Raw genomic sequence first — 15402 nt, 5'->3', positions numbered from 1 at the left:
TTTGATAATTTGATGAGTGAATGTGCTTCTCTGCCATACAGCCCAACCAAACATAATTCTTATAGTTTTCTTAGGTACTTTTGGTCATATTTTTAGTTTTAACACACATATGCACAGAAAAATGCCCTTCTTACTGGAATCCCATCATAATTATGTATTTGTTTCAGAAAATTGACAATTGTATTATAGTATCCAATGTCATTATATATTTTCCAACCCATTCTGATTTTTTTTTTTTAACGTACATCCTCTTTTTTTGTTACATTTGTTTGTAAAGGTTTTATTCTGTTACTGATGTGAACGAGATATTTTTAATTCCATTTCTGTTTTCTAATTGCTGAAGGGCAAGAAAGCCATTGATTTCCTATACTTGTTAATACACTGTTAATAGGAAACTGGAAGTAATGTTTAATACAAGGAAAAAATTGAAATTTTGTATTTCTTAGAAACTACCCTTTCTTTTTTGCTGTCATTTTCTGATGCAAATTAAACATTGTGTAAGTAAAGTAGCTTCTGTTTTTCAAACAATACAGGAAGATATTATATATTATAATATCTCTTGGAGTAATATATGTACTATTTTTCTGAAGTATTTGAGAGTTGTACATTTTTGGGTGGGTTACTACATTTGGTAGATATTGTGTCCTTTTCATGGTTGTCACATATGCAGGCTCCTGATGTCAGTTTCTTTCACTTAGGTAAGATATTATTCAGTTTCTTTTGGTGTATCATTATTCTTTTCCCTCTTGTAATTGGTAATTTTAGGGAAGTTACTTTGAGAATGTAAACATCTCATTCCTTAGGAACATCTTCCTTACATGTAGAAATTCGTGATTTTGGAAATCAGTTTTTACTAGGATGGTTGTTGCTCTTAAATTTTTTTTAACATTTTATGTGCATTTTCTGTGTTATTAAAATTTTTTGAAACCAACCACTAGAAAAATTACTGTGATGAACATCTTCGTATGTTAATGGAATCTGATTTTTCTCATTCTGGATCACTAGAAATGGAACAAAGAATTATTTGAAATTCTTGATTTATATTTCTAAATTCAGTAGGCAGTTTTTTGGGACATTTGTTAATTTTCCAAGCAATACGTATTCATTGTCGTACAGTTAGGAAATATAGATAAGCAAAAAAGAAAATAAAAATTTCCATAAATCTGCCTGTGAATTAAAATCATTTTACTGTCTGCTATGAGTTTTACCTTATTTGATCACTTGGTTAATGTGGTTATAGCCAGCTGTCTCTTATTTAAAATTCTTTTTGCAGTTTCCAAGTAATCTGTAGGGTACTGTTAGAATATTCTTTTTTTTTAAACAATCTTAATTATTTTAATATCTGTTGATGATCCTTGCTTTGTCAGTTATTTTATGAGGACTTCAGAATGGTGAATATCTAATTCTGACATTCTTTCTACACTTATTTGTTGACATTATTCTAGAAGAAGAATTTTCCTTTACTAACTATAGTTAGGAACCAACTGTACTCTCTTCAGTGTAAACACGCCAAGCTGTTTGGCTTGTGGAATCTTAGTTCCCTGACCAGGGAATGAACCCAGGCCCTTGGCAGTGGAGAGCGGAGAGTTCTAAACACTGGCCTACCAGGGAATTTCCTCTTTTTCTCTTTAACTACCACTTTTCACAGGAAGGAGTTGATCTCAGCATGCGTGCTTAATTTTTTCTGGGCTAACGACATGTGTTTTTTTAAGATACGCATTTGTAAATGGTTTTGGTAAATGTGGCATGTAGTACCTTAAAATGCAAATAGTGGCTCAGATGGTAAAGAATCTGTCTGCAGTGCGGGAGACCTGAGTTCAGTCCCTGGGTCAGGAAGATCCCCTGGAGAAGGGAATGGCAACCCACTCCAGTATTCTTGCTTGGAGGATCCCATGGATAGAGGAGCCTTTCAGATACCTTTGTGTCTTTTGATCTTCTATTTTTTCTGCTTTTAACCATCCACTAATAAAAATGACAAAATATTTAAGACTCAGAAATCAAAGAGGTGTGAAGAATTTACATATTCTATAAACATTTCCTGTAAAGATTGTCTTGCAAGCAACTGTTTTGATAGTTTTGTTTTGCAGACATAATTTTGTGAAAAAGCATATGTCATCTGTCAGTTTAATTAATTCCTTTCTAAAATATTTGTTATGACTTAGAATGATTTTTTAATTTTATTTATAAGTTTTTGTTAAGTAAACTGAATGTCAGAAAATCAAATTTAAGAAAAGGGAGACTCCTTCATATTTTCTCTTTCACTTGGACCTTGAATTAAAATTATAGACCCTGACAGTAGGTTCTCTGATATCTCTAATGACTTTCATCTTGAACTCAAGACTTAGCAAAATAGTTTATTTGAATTCAGTTTTTGATCAATAGTTCTTTACTAACAATGCAGAACATTACATAATCTTGTGAAGAATCCACTGCTTCAAGAGTCAGCCATGCAGCCTTCAGAAGTGTAAGATAGTCTCGAGATCTGTTGACTTCCATATTGGGGATCTTATTGTATCATGTTCTAATTGTAAAATGTCAAATATCTTTTGAAATTTAATTAAACTTATGTTTTAACCTGGAAGAAATCACTTTGAAGAATCTTAACAGTTGGATTGAGAAGAAATTGGGAATTCATAATGACCAATTCTGTTTTCATTGCCCTGAATACATGATATCCATCAGTTCCCTGTGGATGTAGCCTTTTGTCTTACCACTCTAGAGTAAACATTAGCTCATACTTTTGCTTTCCATAAAATCTTTGGCTTTTGAAGCAAAAGATGCTTCAGCCTTTGCTGCCAGGTATGGCTGTAGCTGTATGTGCCAGAATTATCTGAAAATAAAGCCAGTACTCTTGTGCCTAAGAATGACTTATTCTTAGAACATTTGGGTTCCTGGTTTTCAGGGAAGAGATTTGGACTTGTGGGAGAGAAAAGGCTAGACTGATAAGTATGTAATGGGTTTAAAACTGACCTTAAACTGGTGGTACTGTAATATTTCAGTCTTCTGAAAATATCAGTAGATAGATCCAAAATGTATTTCCAAACAGTAAACAGCTAAAGAAGCCTCGGTGATTCTTAAATACTCCAGGTTTCACATAGGACAGCTCCTTTGGGCCTGTGTAGCAAATCAGAGGTAGTAGATGTTGGCACAGGTAGCTGCTGCTGCAATAGGAAGTAATCCTAGCAAACTTGATGTTGACACACAGAAAAACTCAAAGCATTCTGTCACTGTTTTAGCGGGCTGCAGTCTAAAGCAGTTGGGTAAACTCTTATAGAGACTCAGATTGAAAATATTTTAGGTCTTGAGTATTAATTCATTGCTGTTGAGCATGAAAGTAGCTATGGATGATATGTAAATAAATGGGCATAGCTGTGTCACAAAACGGTTTTATTTACAAAATAGGTGCCAGGCTGGATTTGCCTGCAGGCTGTAGTTTGCTGACCACTAACTTTGAGGCAAATAAAAATTATGTCTTGAAGGCATCACTCTTATACTAAGTATAATGTTTACTTCAGTGATCACTGACTTGTGAATTCTGTATTCATTATTGGTTAAGAATCTGTGAAAACTATAAAAACAGAAGACTTTTATTTGAAAAGTTACTGTTTTTGAAATGTACTGCTTAAAAAGGGAGTCAGTAGATCTCTTCATTCCCAAATACTGAATATAAAAATCAGTTACCCTAGCAGTTTTAGAATATGAGCCATCTCCTTCGAGGAAGATGTTTTATATATATATATAAAGTTATAAAAATCCTACAAAAGCATATAATTTATGTTTTGAGGAAGGTATATGCAGATTGCCAAGTCAAGTCTTTGGGTTTAGTACATGCCCTGTTGGTGAAGTTAAATGCTAATATTTGGTTCACCTTTAAAATTTATATTACCTGGAGTGAAAGAATGACTTTTTTTCTAAGAGTCTTACAAAAGGTTTAACTTGATTTGGCTTGGTTGTAACTGTGTGGGTACTTGTATTTCAGAAACTTTGCTGACTTTTAATAAAAATCTGAGTATGTAATTTTTTGCCTGGAATATCTTAGTGTATTTTATCACTCAGCTGTTATGCTTATTTTGCTGTTTCTTAAATAACTAATGCTATACTATGCATACTATAAAGGCGAACAGCTGCTTGGAGAACTACAAGTGAAGAAAAGAAAGCATTAGATCAAGCTAGTGAAGAGATTTGGAATGATTTTCGAGAAGCTGCAGAAGCACATCGACAAGTTAGAAAATATGTTATGAGCTGGATCAAGCCTGGGATGACAATGATAGAAATCTGGTAAAAGGAATATGTTTTTGTAAGAATGTGATAAAAAAGTTTTTTTAGCTCTAACTCTTCAGGTTTATGTTTGTCTTTAATTACTGCCTTGCCAAAGATCTTAAAAGTGAAGGTTCTAGAAATACCTTGTGTAATCCTTATAGTGCTGATGTACTGAGGAAACCGTAGAGGGTGTTTGCGTCTCATCCACCCTGTTCTGTACTTGTGTTCTCATATGTACAAGTGCACACATCCCTGGCTCTTATTTTCTGTTTGGAAACCTGTTATTTTGCTAGCCAACAAGTGATGGTAAATTAAAATTCTGGGACACAAAACATTTATAATGCAATGAAGAAAGTGATTATTTCTCCAGTTTTCCCCTTGAGAAATAATTAGCTGTAGGGCAACTTAATTCTCTGATCTAAGAATTTTTAAAATTTCCAACATTGAGAAAAATGTAATCAGCCTTTAGTCTAAGTCAGGAGTCGTATTTCCTGATAAATTAAGTTGAAAGTGGATCATGTTTTTCTAGTGGATTAAATTCTCTATATTTTTTTAGAGATGAACTGTTTTCGTAGTAGTTATTTAGTTGGAGAACTGTTACTTAGTTGCATCCAGAAGGTGCTCAGATCACTCCCAGAAAGTAAGAGTGTCAGTCAACTTTCTGAACTTGATGAGCTGTAAGGTACATCAAGGGTAAGAATGTAAAAGTAAAGAAGTTCCTTTCTCTTTTTTTAGTGAGAAGTTGGAAGACTGTTCACGAAAGTTAATAAAAGAGAATGGATTAAACGCAGGCCTGGCATTTCCTACTGGGTGTTCTCTGAATAACTGTGCTGCCCACTATACTCCCAATGCTGGTGACACAACAGTATTGCAGTATGATGACATCTGTAAGATAGACTTTGGAACACATATAAGTGGTGAGTTCTTAGAAATAGTTCCTTGGGTAGGGCTGTAGATATTGAACTCTGAACATTTTCCCTTTTTGATGGCTCACTTTTCAGTAGAGCTATTAATACGTTGAGGCAGTTTTGAGATTTATGTCAAAGCATCCTACTTAATGGAATTCAGTGAAAACTGTTGGGTAATTGAGGTTTGTTACCTATTATAGCAAGTATTGAAAAATAGAATCTTACATCTTCTTTCAGGTCGTTTCAGACTTTTTTATTCATATAACAACAGTAAACATTTACTCAGAACCTTTGAGTTTACCAACCTTTGTACATAATTGTTAGTTTTTCTCAATTCTTTCCTACACCCTTGTTAGGTAAGTACCTTTTACTTTCACCTAACAAGTGAGAAAGCAAAGCTTAGGTGTAAACACTTGAGGTCTTCCTAAGCTGGAGAAGCTGGATTGGTGGTTAGTGTCCTGTGGACCTGTACATTTTCTCTGCCCACTTGTGCTACTTAGTTCTCCAGGCTTTCTCACTTTGATCTGTTTTTATTTTTGTATAACTGCCTGGTGAGTACTGAATTGGTGCTTTCTTGAAGTAACCCTGGAATTAATTTTGTCATTTTGAAACATTGATTATGAATGCTGTCTAGGGACTTGAAGTTCTGCTTTCATTAGAGCCCATCATTTTGTTTTTTTTCTGTTAATTAGCGAGGTTAATTAATAATGTAGATGCTATAAAGTAGGTAATATGACTAACTGATACTTACACACAAATTTTCTCTTTCAGGTAGGATTATCGATTGTGCTTTTACTGTCACTTTTAATCCCAAATATGATACATTATTAAAAGCTGTCAAAGATGCCACTAACACTGGAATAAAGGTATGTGAACTGTAAGCACCATCTCATTTAATATATTTTGAGCACTTTATAGCCTGTTTAAGGACTTCAGGTTATGTAAGACTGGTCTACCACCCTTAGGGTTTTAAGTGAGCTATTGTAGTACAGTGTATGGAAGGCTTTTATAGGTGAAGTTATTTCTGATTGTCCCTTATTTTAAGATATTAGAAAGTTAAGTTCCTGTAAAATTCTGTATCTTGAGTAACAGAGTATATGTGATTCTATTCTTAGTGTGCCGGAATTGATGTTCGTCTCTGTGATGTTGGTGAGGCTATCCAAGAAGTTATGGAATCCTATGAAGTTGAAATAGATGGGAAGACATATCAAGGTATGTTATCTAAAAATGCATCTTATTTTGAAATGTCTTAACTTGGCAGAAATAATTTTGCAAGATGGTGTTGAGTGCTTTCTTTGGGTCAGCTGCTGTATCTTTCTGTCTTGGAAATTGAGAATATAGAGAGGGGAAACAAGGGAAGTGACCTGTTCATGGTAGGAGTTCTGTGGTAGCTAGTTGCTGGGAACTGTTAGTCTACTCTGGTTGCTGTTAAGACATGGAAGGGTTTATCCCAGGGTGACCAGATGTAGGCTAGATTTTCTGTGACTAGTTACAAGGCTCAGGCAGAAGTAAGAGGCCGTTTCCATTGATGACTCCTCCCCTCTATTTTTGTGTTGAATTCAAAATTTAGAGACCAGTTAATTCCTTGTGTTAATCCCTTCCTTTAATGTTTATTCCCTTTGCTGCCTAGTCTTTCACAGCCATTGCCAATCTACACAATCCTGGAGTCATTGTGCGTTGTGGTGTTGTCAGTCTAGCCTTTCTCCACTTCCCAGGGTCTATCCAGCCACTTTCCAGCCACCATTCTCCTTCCTAATCTATGCTCATTGCTCTCTGTGTCTCTTAAAAACTTCCCTATGGAATATTTTCTACATTTCCTTTAAGCAAATCGCTACTCTTCCTTGTAATCTGAGGAAGCATGGAGACTCTCATGCTCCTTGCCCCTCAGGAAACTCATATCATTCAGTGTCCTTTGCATTCCCCTGCTGATACTTTTGGACTGGGGTGTCTCTCCCAACCGCCCAGTGTTTCTTTCCTGTAAGACTTGATGGTGCCTATCCTTGTTGCTCTTCTTGCAGATCCTTAAACCTATGAACATCTATACAAATAACAAATTCTTTAAAAAACTTTTTAAAAAAATTTTTATTAATTTTTACTTGTGTTTTTTTTTTTTGGTTGCAGTGAGTTTTCATTGCTGCCTGCAGGCTTTATTGTGGTATACGGGCTTCTCATTGTGGTGGCTTCTCTTGTTATGCAGCACAGGCTCTAGGCACGCAGGCTTCAGTATTTGTGACTCTCGGGCTTAACTGCTCCATGGCATGTGGAATCTTCCTGGCCCAGGGATAGAACCCATGTCCCTTGCATTGGCAGGAGGATTCTTATCCACTGCACCACCAGGGAGGTCCCACATAAAAAATTCTTAAGGCTTCTCACACATGGATGGGAGGTGTTAATAGCTAATGAAGAAAACTTACTTTGGAGTTAGGCAAGTCTATCTTGGAGCTTAGATAACTTCTTTTTATTTTTTGGTTTAAAAATTTTTTAATGTATTTATTTTTAATTGAGAGATTAATTGCTTTACAGTATTGTGTTGGTTTCTACCAAACATCAACATGAATCAGCCATAGGTTTACCCATTTCCGCTCCTGCTTGAACATCCCTCCTACCCCCCTCACCCTACCCTTCTAGGTTGTTATCTAGCCCTGGTTTGAGTTCCCTGACTCATACAGCAAATTCCCACTGGTTGTCTGTTTTACATATGGTAATATATGTTTCTGTGTTACTCTCTTCATCCATCTCGCCCTCTCCTTCCTCCCCCCCGCAGCTGTGTCCATAAGTGTTCTCTATGTCTGTGTCTCCATTGCTGCTCTGCAGTTAGGCTCATTAGTACCATCTTTAGATAACATCTATAACTTTGACTATAATAGGATTCATGATATCATGTTTTTTGTTTTGTTTTTGAGAAATGTAAATTTTACGACATGCCTGGAATTTATTAGTATTCAAAAAATAGTTGTTGTTTCCCACCCCCAGTTTTGAGATTGGTCCCGCAACAAATAATACTCAAGTTTCTCTCAGATTATCTTTCCCTTCCATTTTCTCCTTATTTTACAACCTTGGTTGGAATGTGGTCTGCCTTTCAAGGCACAGTAGGTGACAGACAGTTTGACTTAAGGTTTAGTCACCATATAACAGTTTCTAGCGTGAAATGTTGAAATCTTTAGTATCTACATTCTTACCTCTTCCACTAAGCCAGTGCAGCATTTTAGGTTCTATTCTTTCAGCATCTGCCTTTTTTTTTTGTCAGTTATTGTATTGATCAGGGTTCTTAGTTGCTGCTGCTGCTGCTGCTAAGTTGCTTCAGTCATGTCCGACTCTGTTCGACCCCATAGATGGCAGCCCACCAGGCTCCCCCGTCACTGGAACTCTGCAGGCAAGAACACTGGAGTGGGTTGCCATTTCCTTCTCCAATGCATGAAAGTGAAAAGTGAAAGTGAAGTTGCTCAGTCTTTTCTGACTCTTAGCGACCCCATGGACTGTAGCCTACCAGGCTCCTCCATCCATGGGATTTTCCAGGCAAGAGTACTAGAGTGGGGTACCACTGCCTTCTCTGGTTCTTAGTTGAGGGTAGCAGAATTCATTTTTACTAATTTAAGCACAAAGAGTATAGACAGATCATGACATTTAGAACATGAAGAAATGGACTACAGGCTGAACTTTAAGAAGCAATTTCCCTAAACCACGTAACAGAACCAGGCTAGGCCATCAAGGGAGTGGAAACTATAGAATTAGAAAATAACCGTGATAGCTGTTGGTTCCAGAATCAGCCTGCCACTGTCCACAGCCTGTATACCTTGAGCCCTGCTTCTTCTATGTAACTTGGTTATATGTGTTAGGTTGGGATAGCTAAGAAATGTTTTTAAATGTGTTTTTGGTTGGTCTAGGGGGTCAGTTTGTTTGGTCTTAGAGGAATAGTAATGCTGAATTTTAAAGCAAATTTAGCTTGTCATTTTTATAAGAAGGAAGACTTTTTTAAAAAGCTAACTGAGAGTCTTATTTTTCTGCACCACCCCTAAATTTGTAATATGCTTATCATTGCTAAAGATTTGGGGGGAAAATAACAAACCCTTGCTACCTAATTCTGCCCTAGAAGAAAGGTAACTCACACTGGATTCTGTAGAGAATTCTAATACTGTAGAACTAGATTTTTTTTTTTTTAAGTTTCTATTGGGGAATATAACAAAAACTGAAAATACACACAACTTAAAAACTTGAATTAAACAATTGTAAAAGTTCTTTTACCTCACCCCTTGAGAAATAGAATATTGCCAGCATTACAGAAGCCCCCCAGCTTTATATACCCCTTCTCGGTTACATAAGGCTTCTTCAAATAAGCCATTGTCTAAAGATTTGCATTTTCTTTTATCTTTACCTAATTATGCATCCCTAAACATTTAGTATATTATGCGTAATTTTGAATTGTATGTGTATGTGTATATGTATAGGATTGCACCATATCTATATAATTGTGCCTTTTGCTCATTTGGTTGTATCTCAGGTCAGTATATCCCTAGCTTTTCATTTTTATTGTTGAATAAGTGTTCCACTGTATAAAAATACTCACAGTTTGTTTATTCTGTCATTGATTCTAGGACTTTAGGGTTGTGTCGATTTTCTTTTTTACCACTTGAAATGTTGATGCAATAATAAAATTTAGGGTTTCTTAATACTGTTTTTTTGACACAATCCTCCTTTTCAAATTACCTTTTGGTTCATAACCATAATAATACATATTTTTCTTGTTTGTAATGCTTATATATATGATATTGTATGCCTAGATGGACCGTAGATGGTCCATAGATAGACCCCCATTATGTCCTTACCACATAATTTATTCTTTTTCCATTATTTTCCCTACTCCTGGTTTTTAATCTGTAACATTGCAATCAATAACTTTATAACCCTCTAGTTTTCCAGTTTGTATTTAACTATCTTAATGTGGGGTTGGGGTTTCCTGGTAGCTCAGCTGGTAAAGAATCCACCTGCAACGCAAGAGACCCAGGTTTGATCCCTGGGTTGGGAAGATCCCCTGGAGAAGGATATGGCAACCCACTCCCAGTATTCTTGCTTGGGAAATCCCATGGACAGAGGAGCCTGGTAGGCTACAGTTGATGGGGTCACAAGAGTTGGACACAACTTAGCGACTAAACCGCCAGACCACTAATGTGGGGTTATTTAGTAGCACCAAACCTGATTTTTAAGTAAATGCTTGAACTCTGTACCAAAGGCCAAGAGATCTGTTTGTGCCTTGAAACCCTGAATACATTTTTTTTCTATTATGCCAGTGAAACCAATCCGTAATCTAAATGGACATTCAATTGGGCCATATAGAATACATGCTGGGAAAACAGTGCCCATTGTGAAAGGAGGAGAAGCAACAAGAATGGAGGTATGTATGCCATTAGCACTATTCTTCTGTCAAGCATTTTGACTTTTTTTTTTCTGAACTATGAAGCTAGTAGTAGTTGAGGATATAGCATGTTGAGCAAAATTAACTTGCCACTCATACTAACCCCAGCAGGAATTGGGCTGTGTGAGTATGCAGGTTGTGTCTGGTCACACTGGAGCTCAATTGGCTGTGCAAGTGAGGCATGTCAGAGGTTTAGTCGATACTTATTTATTGAGCATCTTGTTGGTGCCAGTCTCTTTAGTAGGCACTGAGATGTATAATAGTAGTGAGCAAAATTTCCTGCTCATGTAAAGTCTACATTCTAATAGACGACACAGAGATCAAAAGTGCTAAGGAGGTAAATCAGGAAAAGGAAAATAAGGACTGCCAGGTGTGTGATTTCTTACATTAAATGGGGAATACCTCAGCCTGAAGTTAAGATGGGAATTTTAATTCATTCTCAATTTTTCTTTGTTTCCCTTTACTCATATATTTTTAGGAAGGAGAAGTATATGCCATTGAAACCTTTGGTAGCACAGGAAAAGGTGTGGTTCATGATGATATGGAATGCTCACATTACATGAAAAATTTTGATGTTGGACATGTGCCAATAAGGTGAGAGGCTATTCTTTTTATAAGATTGATGAGTTTCTCTTCCCAGTTAACAGCATTTTAAAATGTGTGACAGACATCCACAGTGGTACATTCATAAATGCACATTTCTATAGCCTAACAATAAGGTCTGTAAATTTCTATAATTCAGCAAAAAAAAGAAGCCCTATTAGAAATGTTAACTGAGATGAAATGATCTTAAGTATTCTCTTCATATCTTGTTTCCAATAATTGTAATAATTACAGATTATTATTTTGCTGGCATTCCTAGGTTTTTGTTACTATTTTTCCCATTGGTAAACTTTGTATTTTTATTTACTTTTTAAAAACTTTTTGGATATGATTGAAGCATCTTCTTTATGATCAGATCTTTTTCAGTTTGATGCTGAAATTCCCCCTGAAAGGGGAATTCCCACCTTAATATTATTGATAAGTTTGTACTTGAAATTTAACACTGCATGCCTAGACATATAAATATAAGATAACCTTCATCTGGTCTCCTCTCCATCTGCCATCTGTAATTGAGTATTCTATAGTCTGGTTTTTGGAAGTTGAAAGAGGCAGCAAAGAGAGTTTTTTGAACTTTAATTACTAAGTAAAGTCATAGTTTTGAGTTTTCCTTAATGGAGGAAATGAGTTGGTAACTTTTTAGCCAACTATTAATCTTTCACTTTTCTCTTAGGCTTCCAAGAACAAAACACTTGTTAAATGTCATCAATGAAAACTTTGGCACTCTTGCCTTCTGCCGCAGATGGCTGGATCGTTTGGGAGAAAGTAAATACTTGATGGCTCTGAAGAATCTGTGTGACTTGGGCATTGTAGACCCATATCCACCATTATGTGACATTAAAGGATCATATACAGCACAGTTTGAACATACCATACTTTTGCGTCCAACATGTAAAGAAGTTGTCAGCCGAGGAGACGACTATTAAACTTAGTCCAAAGCCACCGCAACACCTTTTATTTTCTAAGCTTTGTTGGAATACATTATACCAGATTTAATTTGCAACATGTTGTCTTAACAGTGGACTTATGTAATACTTTTATCCATGTTTAAAAAGGAAGGAATTTGATGCGAGGCAAACCATTTAATGCCATTAACCAAGGAAAAAGCTTCGAGGACTTTGAAATGTTAACCATTTTCTGTCTGTAAAACTCCAAATAGTTAGGAATGACTTACACATTTTGTTTCAAACACCTAAGAGATGCTTTTCAGATATTTATATTGCCATATTCTTAATTGAATGCTTTGAATGACTACATCCAGTTCTGCGCCTATATACCCTCTGGTATTGCTTTTTAACCTTCCTGGAATCCATTTTCTAAAAAATAAAGACATTTTCAGATCTGAGAGCTATATTTCAATGTCTGTGGTTGTAATTCTGTATAGGAAATAGTTTAGCATAGCATAATGTAGGAAAATGTAGAGCCTTTTGTCTGGATTGTAGACCCTCACACTGAAACTTTTCTGACTGAGTGGCTAAAACAAGAATTATACATACATAAAGTGGGAGGAGAATTTTCATAAGTTAATATACAGCTCTAGGAATATTTTGCCTTTACTTTTTTTAGGACAGTATTAATGCTTGTCTTTCATTTAACCCCTTGATATTAGAAAGATATAATTAAAACATAACTTAGTAGGAACATTGTGCCAACTTAAAACCTTGGTTTACTAGCATCTCAACATTTAGATCCTTTGTCCAGTGGTAGTAGTTATTGAAAAATGTATTTAGCTTACTCAGTAAGCCAAAGGGGCACTTAAAACCACACAAAGAAAAACAGTATTTCCATGTTTAGATCTCATTCTAGTTATTTCAGTTACTATGCTTTTTCATCATGAACCAGATTTTCTAGCACCCTGCCCCTGGACTGGCTTGAATTCGTAACATCATGGGTGGTATTTCACTTTCAGGAAGTGAAGTTACAGTGACACTCATAGCTAAGGACGCAAGTTGAATGTAAGATGCCAAATATTTGAACTGAACCCCACAGTTCTTAAACAGATTGCTTGAATTCTGTGTGAATGATTTGTTGGGAATGTTCCCACATAATTTCAAAGTTGTTCTGTACCAGGGTAAAGCCTTAATTTGTATATGCTGTAGCACAGATTGCCTCGGGGATGCTGTTTAGTTTGTGTTGTGTTTAACGTTTTTCTCATAGGAGAAACCTGACTTCTGTACTAAATCATTTACTATACATTAAAAAGCTGCTCTTTCATATTTGAGCTACAAATGAATGTTACCTTGTGGGATACACAGCCTAGGTTTTAGCTATATGAGCCATGTTTATTATGGTGCTAATGTTCAGTAGCTACCTTTGAATAATTTCTCCATTTCCTGTGATGATGGGCAAGTGGCAGAGCTCACCAATTCACGCCTGGACATGTTACAGGGCTTGGACCCTCCAGCTAGCTCTTTTGGGGCTTTGGTGGGAAGTATAAAGTATTTTTATTTCTAAACCCAAGAACTTTAGAACTGAGTCAAACATTTGGAGCTTTGTAAGATCTCTAGCAGTAGTGGCCCTCCAATTGTAAGCTCCAGGCTCCCTTCCCAAGTTGGGAGCAATGGCTTTACTGCATGCCCCTGAAATGGCTGGAAGGGATATGATCTTGTAAATAGGAAAGCTGTTACTTTAAAAAAAAAAAATTGTATTGTTTACCTGGTAGCGATGTATCTCTTGAAAATCATTTTGTCATGTTTACAATGATGTACCTTATTGGTAACAAAGTATTAGTTTGATGTTTAACAATAGTGCCTTTAGTAAATTATTTTACAACCAAAATACGTTGTTTTTTTGTTAGATAAATTTAACAATGTAGAAATCCACATTGAGATATACTGTAAGAAATCTTGACTTGGTTTTAGTTTTGTTAAATAGCCTTAATTTTTTTTTTTTTAGAGCAGTTTTAGGTTCATAGCAAAACTGAGCATAAAGTACAGAGTTCCCATAGTCCCCTTTCCTTGACTTCGCATAAACAGCCTCCCCCATCGGTTTTAGTTTTAAGGGTTTAAAAAGTAAAGGGCTAGCGACTATACCACTATAAACAACATAGCTTCCAGAGTTGTTTTTAAACTGTTGCACTAAAATTAGGTACACTAAGGTATAGTTTAAAGTAATCCTTGATGTTAAAAAAGGCTAGACTCAAGTATCTTGACCACAATAAATCTTTAATGAGGTATAATTACATTAACAGTTGAGGTAACAACTTGCATAGGTATTTAATAGATGAATAATTTTAAACATTAGCCGTTTAAACTCAAGCTGTAGTTTTGGCATGAATGATTTGTCTGTGAAGTGGTAAATTCTCATTGCGGTTCATGATCAGTTGCCCCTGATGATTTCAACCTGCAAGCAAACCTACTTGAGAAAAAAGATAAATGATTTTCCAGTGGTTAACACCGAGCTAAGATCTTAACAAATCTATAGAGGTTAGTGGATTCTCTTCTTTCCGAATAAAGTTAGCAGCAGTAGGACTTTAAAGATCTCTAATAAGGTTGTTAGGGAAAAGCAATGAGTATTTCATACTATATTTTTAATAAAATGCAAGTGTAATTTTAATTTCAAAAAGGGCCCAATGTTTAAATATCTAAGAGGCTTTTAGTAGTCACATAATACTAGCAAGAGCAATTTAATCCGGCTTTAGTTACTTATTCTAAGTGAGATGCTGAACATTTTGCTCAGATGCCAATTTTGAACAGTTCTATGTCCTATGCAGTTTTTTTCTCTTCAAGACTGATTTCTATCCCTTTAAACCAAAAATCTCAAGATACAATAGTACAAAACTAGATCTAATGTTAAATATATAAAATGAACTCATATCCAAGCTGAACTGTACTTGTATTACACCATAATATACTGTTTGCTACATTCATTTTTTTTTTTTAATGACTGCTTTATTAGAATCTGGACAAACGTTTGCTGCCAGACAAATCACTATTATTAATTATTAAGTCTCAGCCATCATTTTCATGTCCATAGTACTGAAGCCATTTAAACATGCTGTTTATAAAGCTGTCATCTTCATTTGTATAATACAGTTTGACTATGCCAAGTAAAGAATAATTTTTACAACAAACTTGAAAAAAAGGAAGTTCTGTTTACCAAAGTAAAGTCTATTCTGAGTCCTGTCACACACAAAGCCTCAGGGGTATTGAATGATAATGAGTAAGTAATATTTCACTTTGTAGTAGTTGAACTTCCTTTGGGGGCATTTGATACACAAATCTG

General features: G+C 35.6%; 1 protein-coding gene across 1 annotated transcript in view; it reads left to right on the top strand.

The window, feature by feature from the left end:
* METAP2 (methionyl aminopeptidase 2) overlaps positions 1-12531 on the top strand; it is a 30803-nt gene extending 18272 nt beyond the window's left edge. Inside the window, exons 5-11 of the mRNA XM_006064466.4 lie at positions 4117-4278; positions 4996-5177; positions 5940-6034; positions 6284-6380; positions 10454-10557; positions 11057-11172; positions 11852-12531. Of these exons, the coding sequence (XP_006064528.1) occupies positions 4117-4278; positions 4996-5177; positions 5940-6034; positions 6284-6380; positions 10454-10557; positions 11057-11172; positions 11852-12104 (1009 nt within the window). The 3' untranslated portion in view covers positions 12105-12531. The remainder of the gene's footprint in view (positions 1-4116; positions 4279-4995; positions 5178-5939; positions 6035-6283; positions 6381-10453; positions 10558-11056; positions 11173-11851) is intronic.
* Positions 12532-15402: the final 2871 nt, after the last annotated feature.

This window comes from Bubalus bubalis, chromosome 4, assembly GCF_019923935.1.
Source record: "Bubalus bubalis isolate 160015118507 breed Murrah chromosome 4, NDDB_SH_1, whole genome shotgun sequence".
NCBI classification, from domain to species: domain Eukaryota; kingdom Metazoa; phylum Chordata; class Mammalia; order Artiodactyla; family Bovidae; genus Bubalus; species Bubalus bubalis.
Note: the sequence above shows the minus strand (reverse complement) of the source record. Positions and strands in the feature narration are given on the sequence as shown.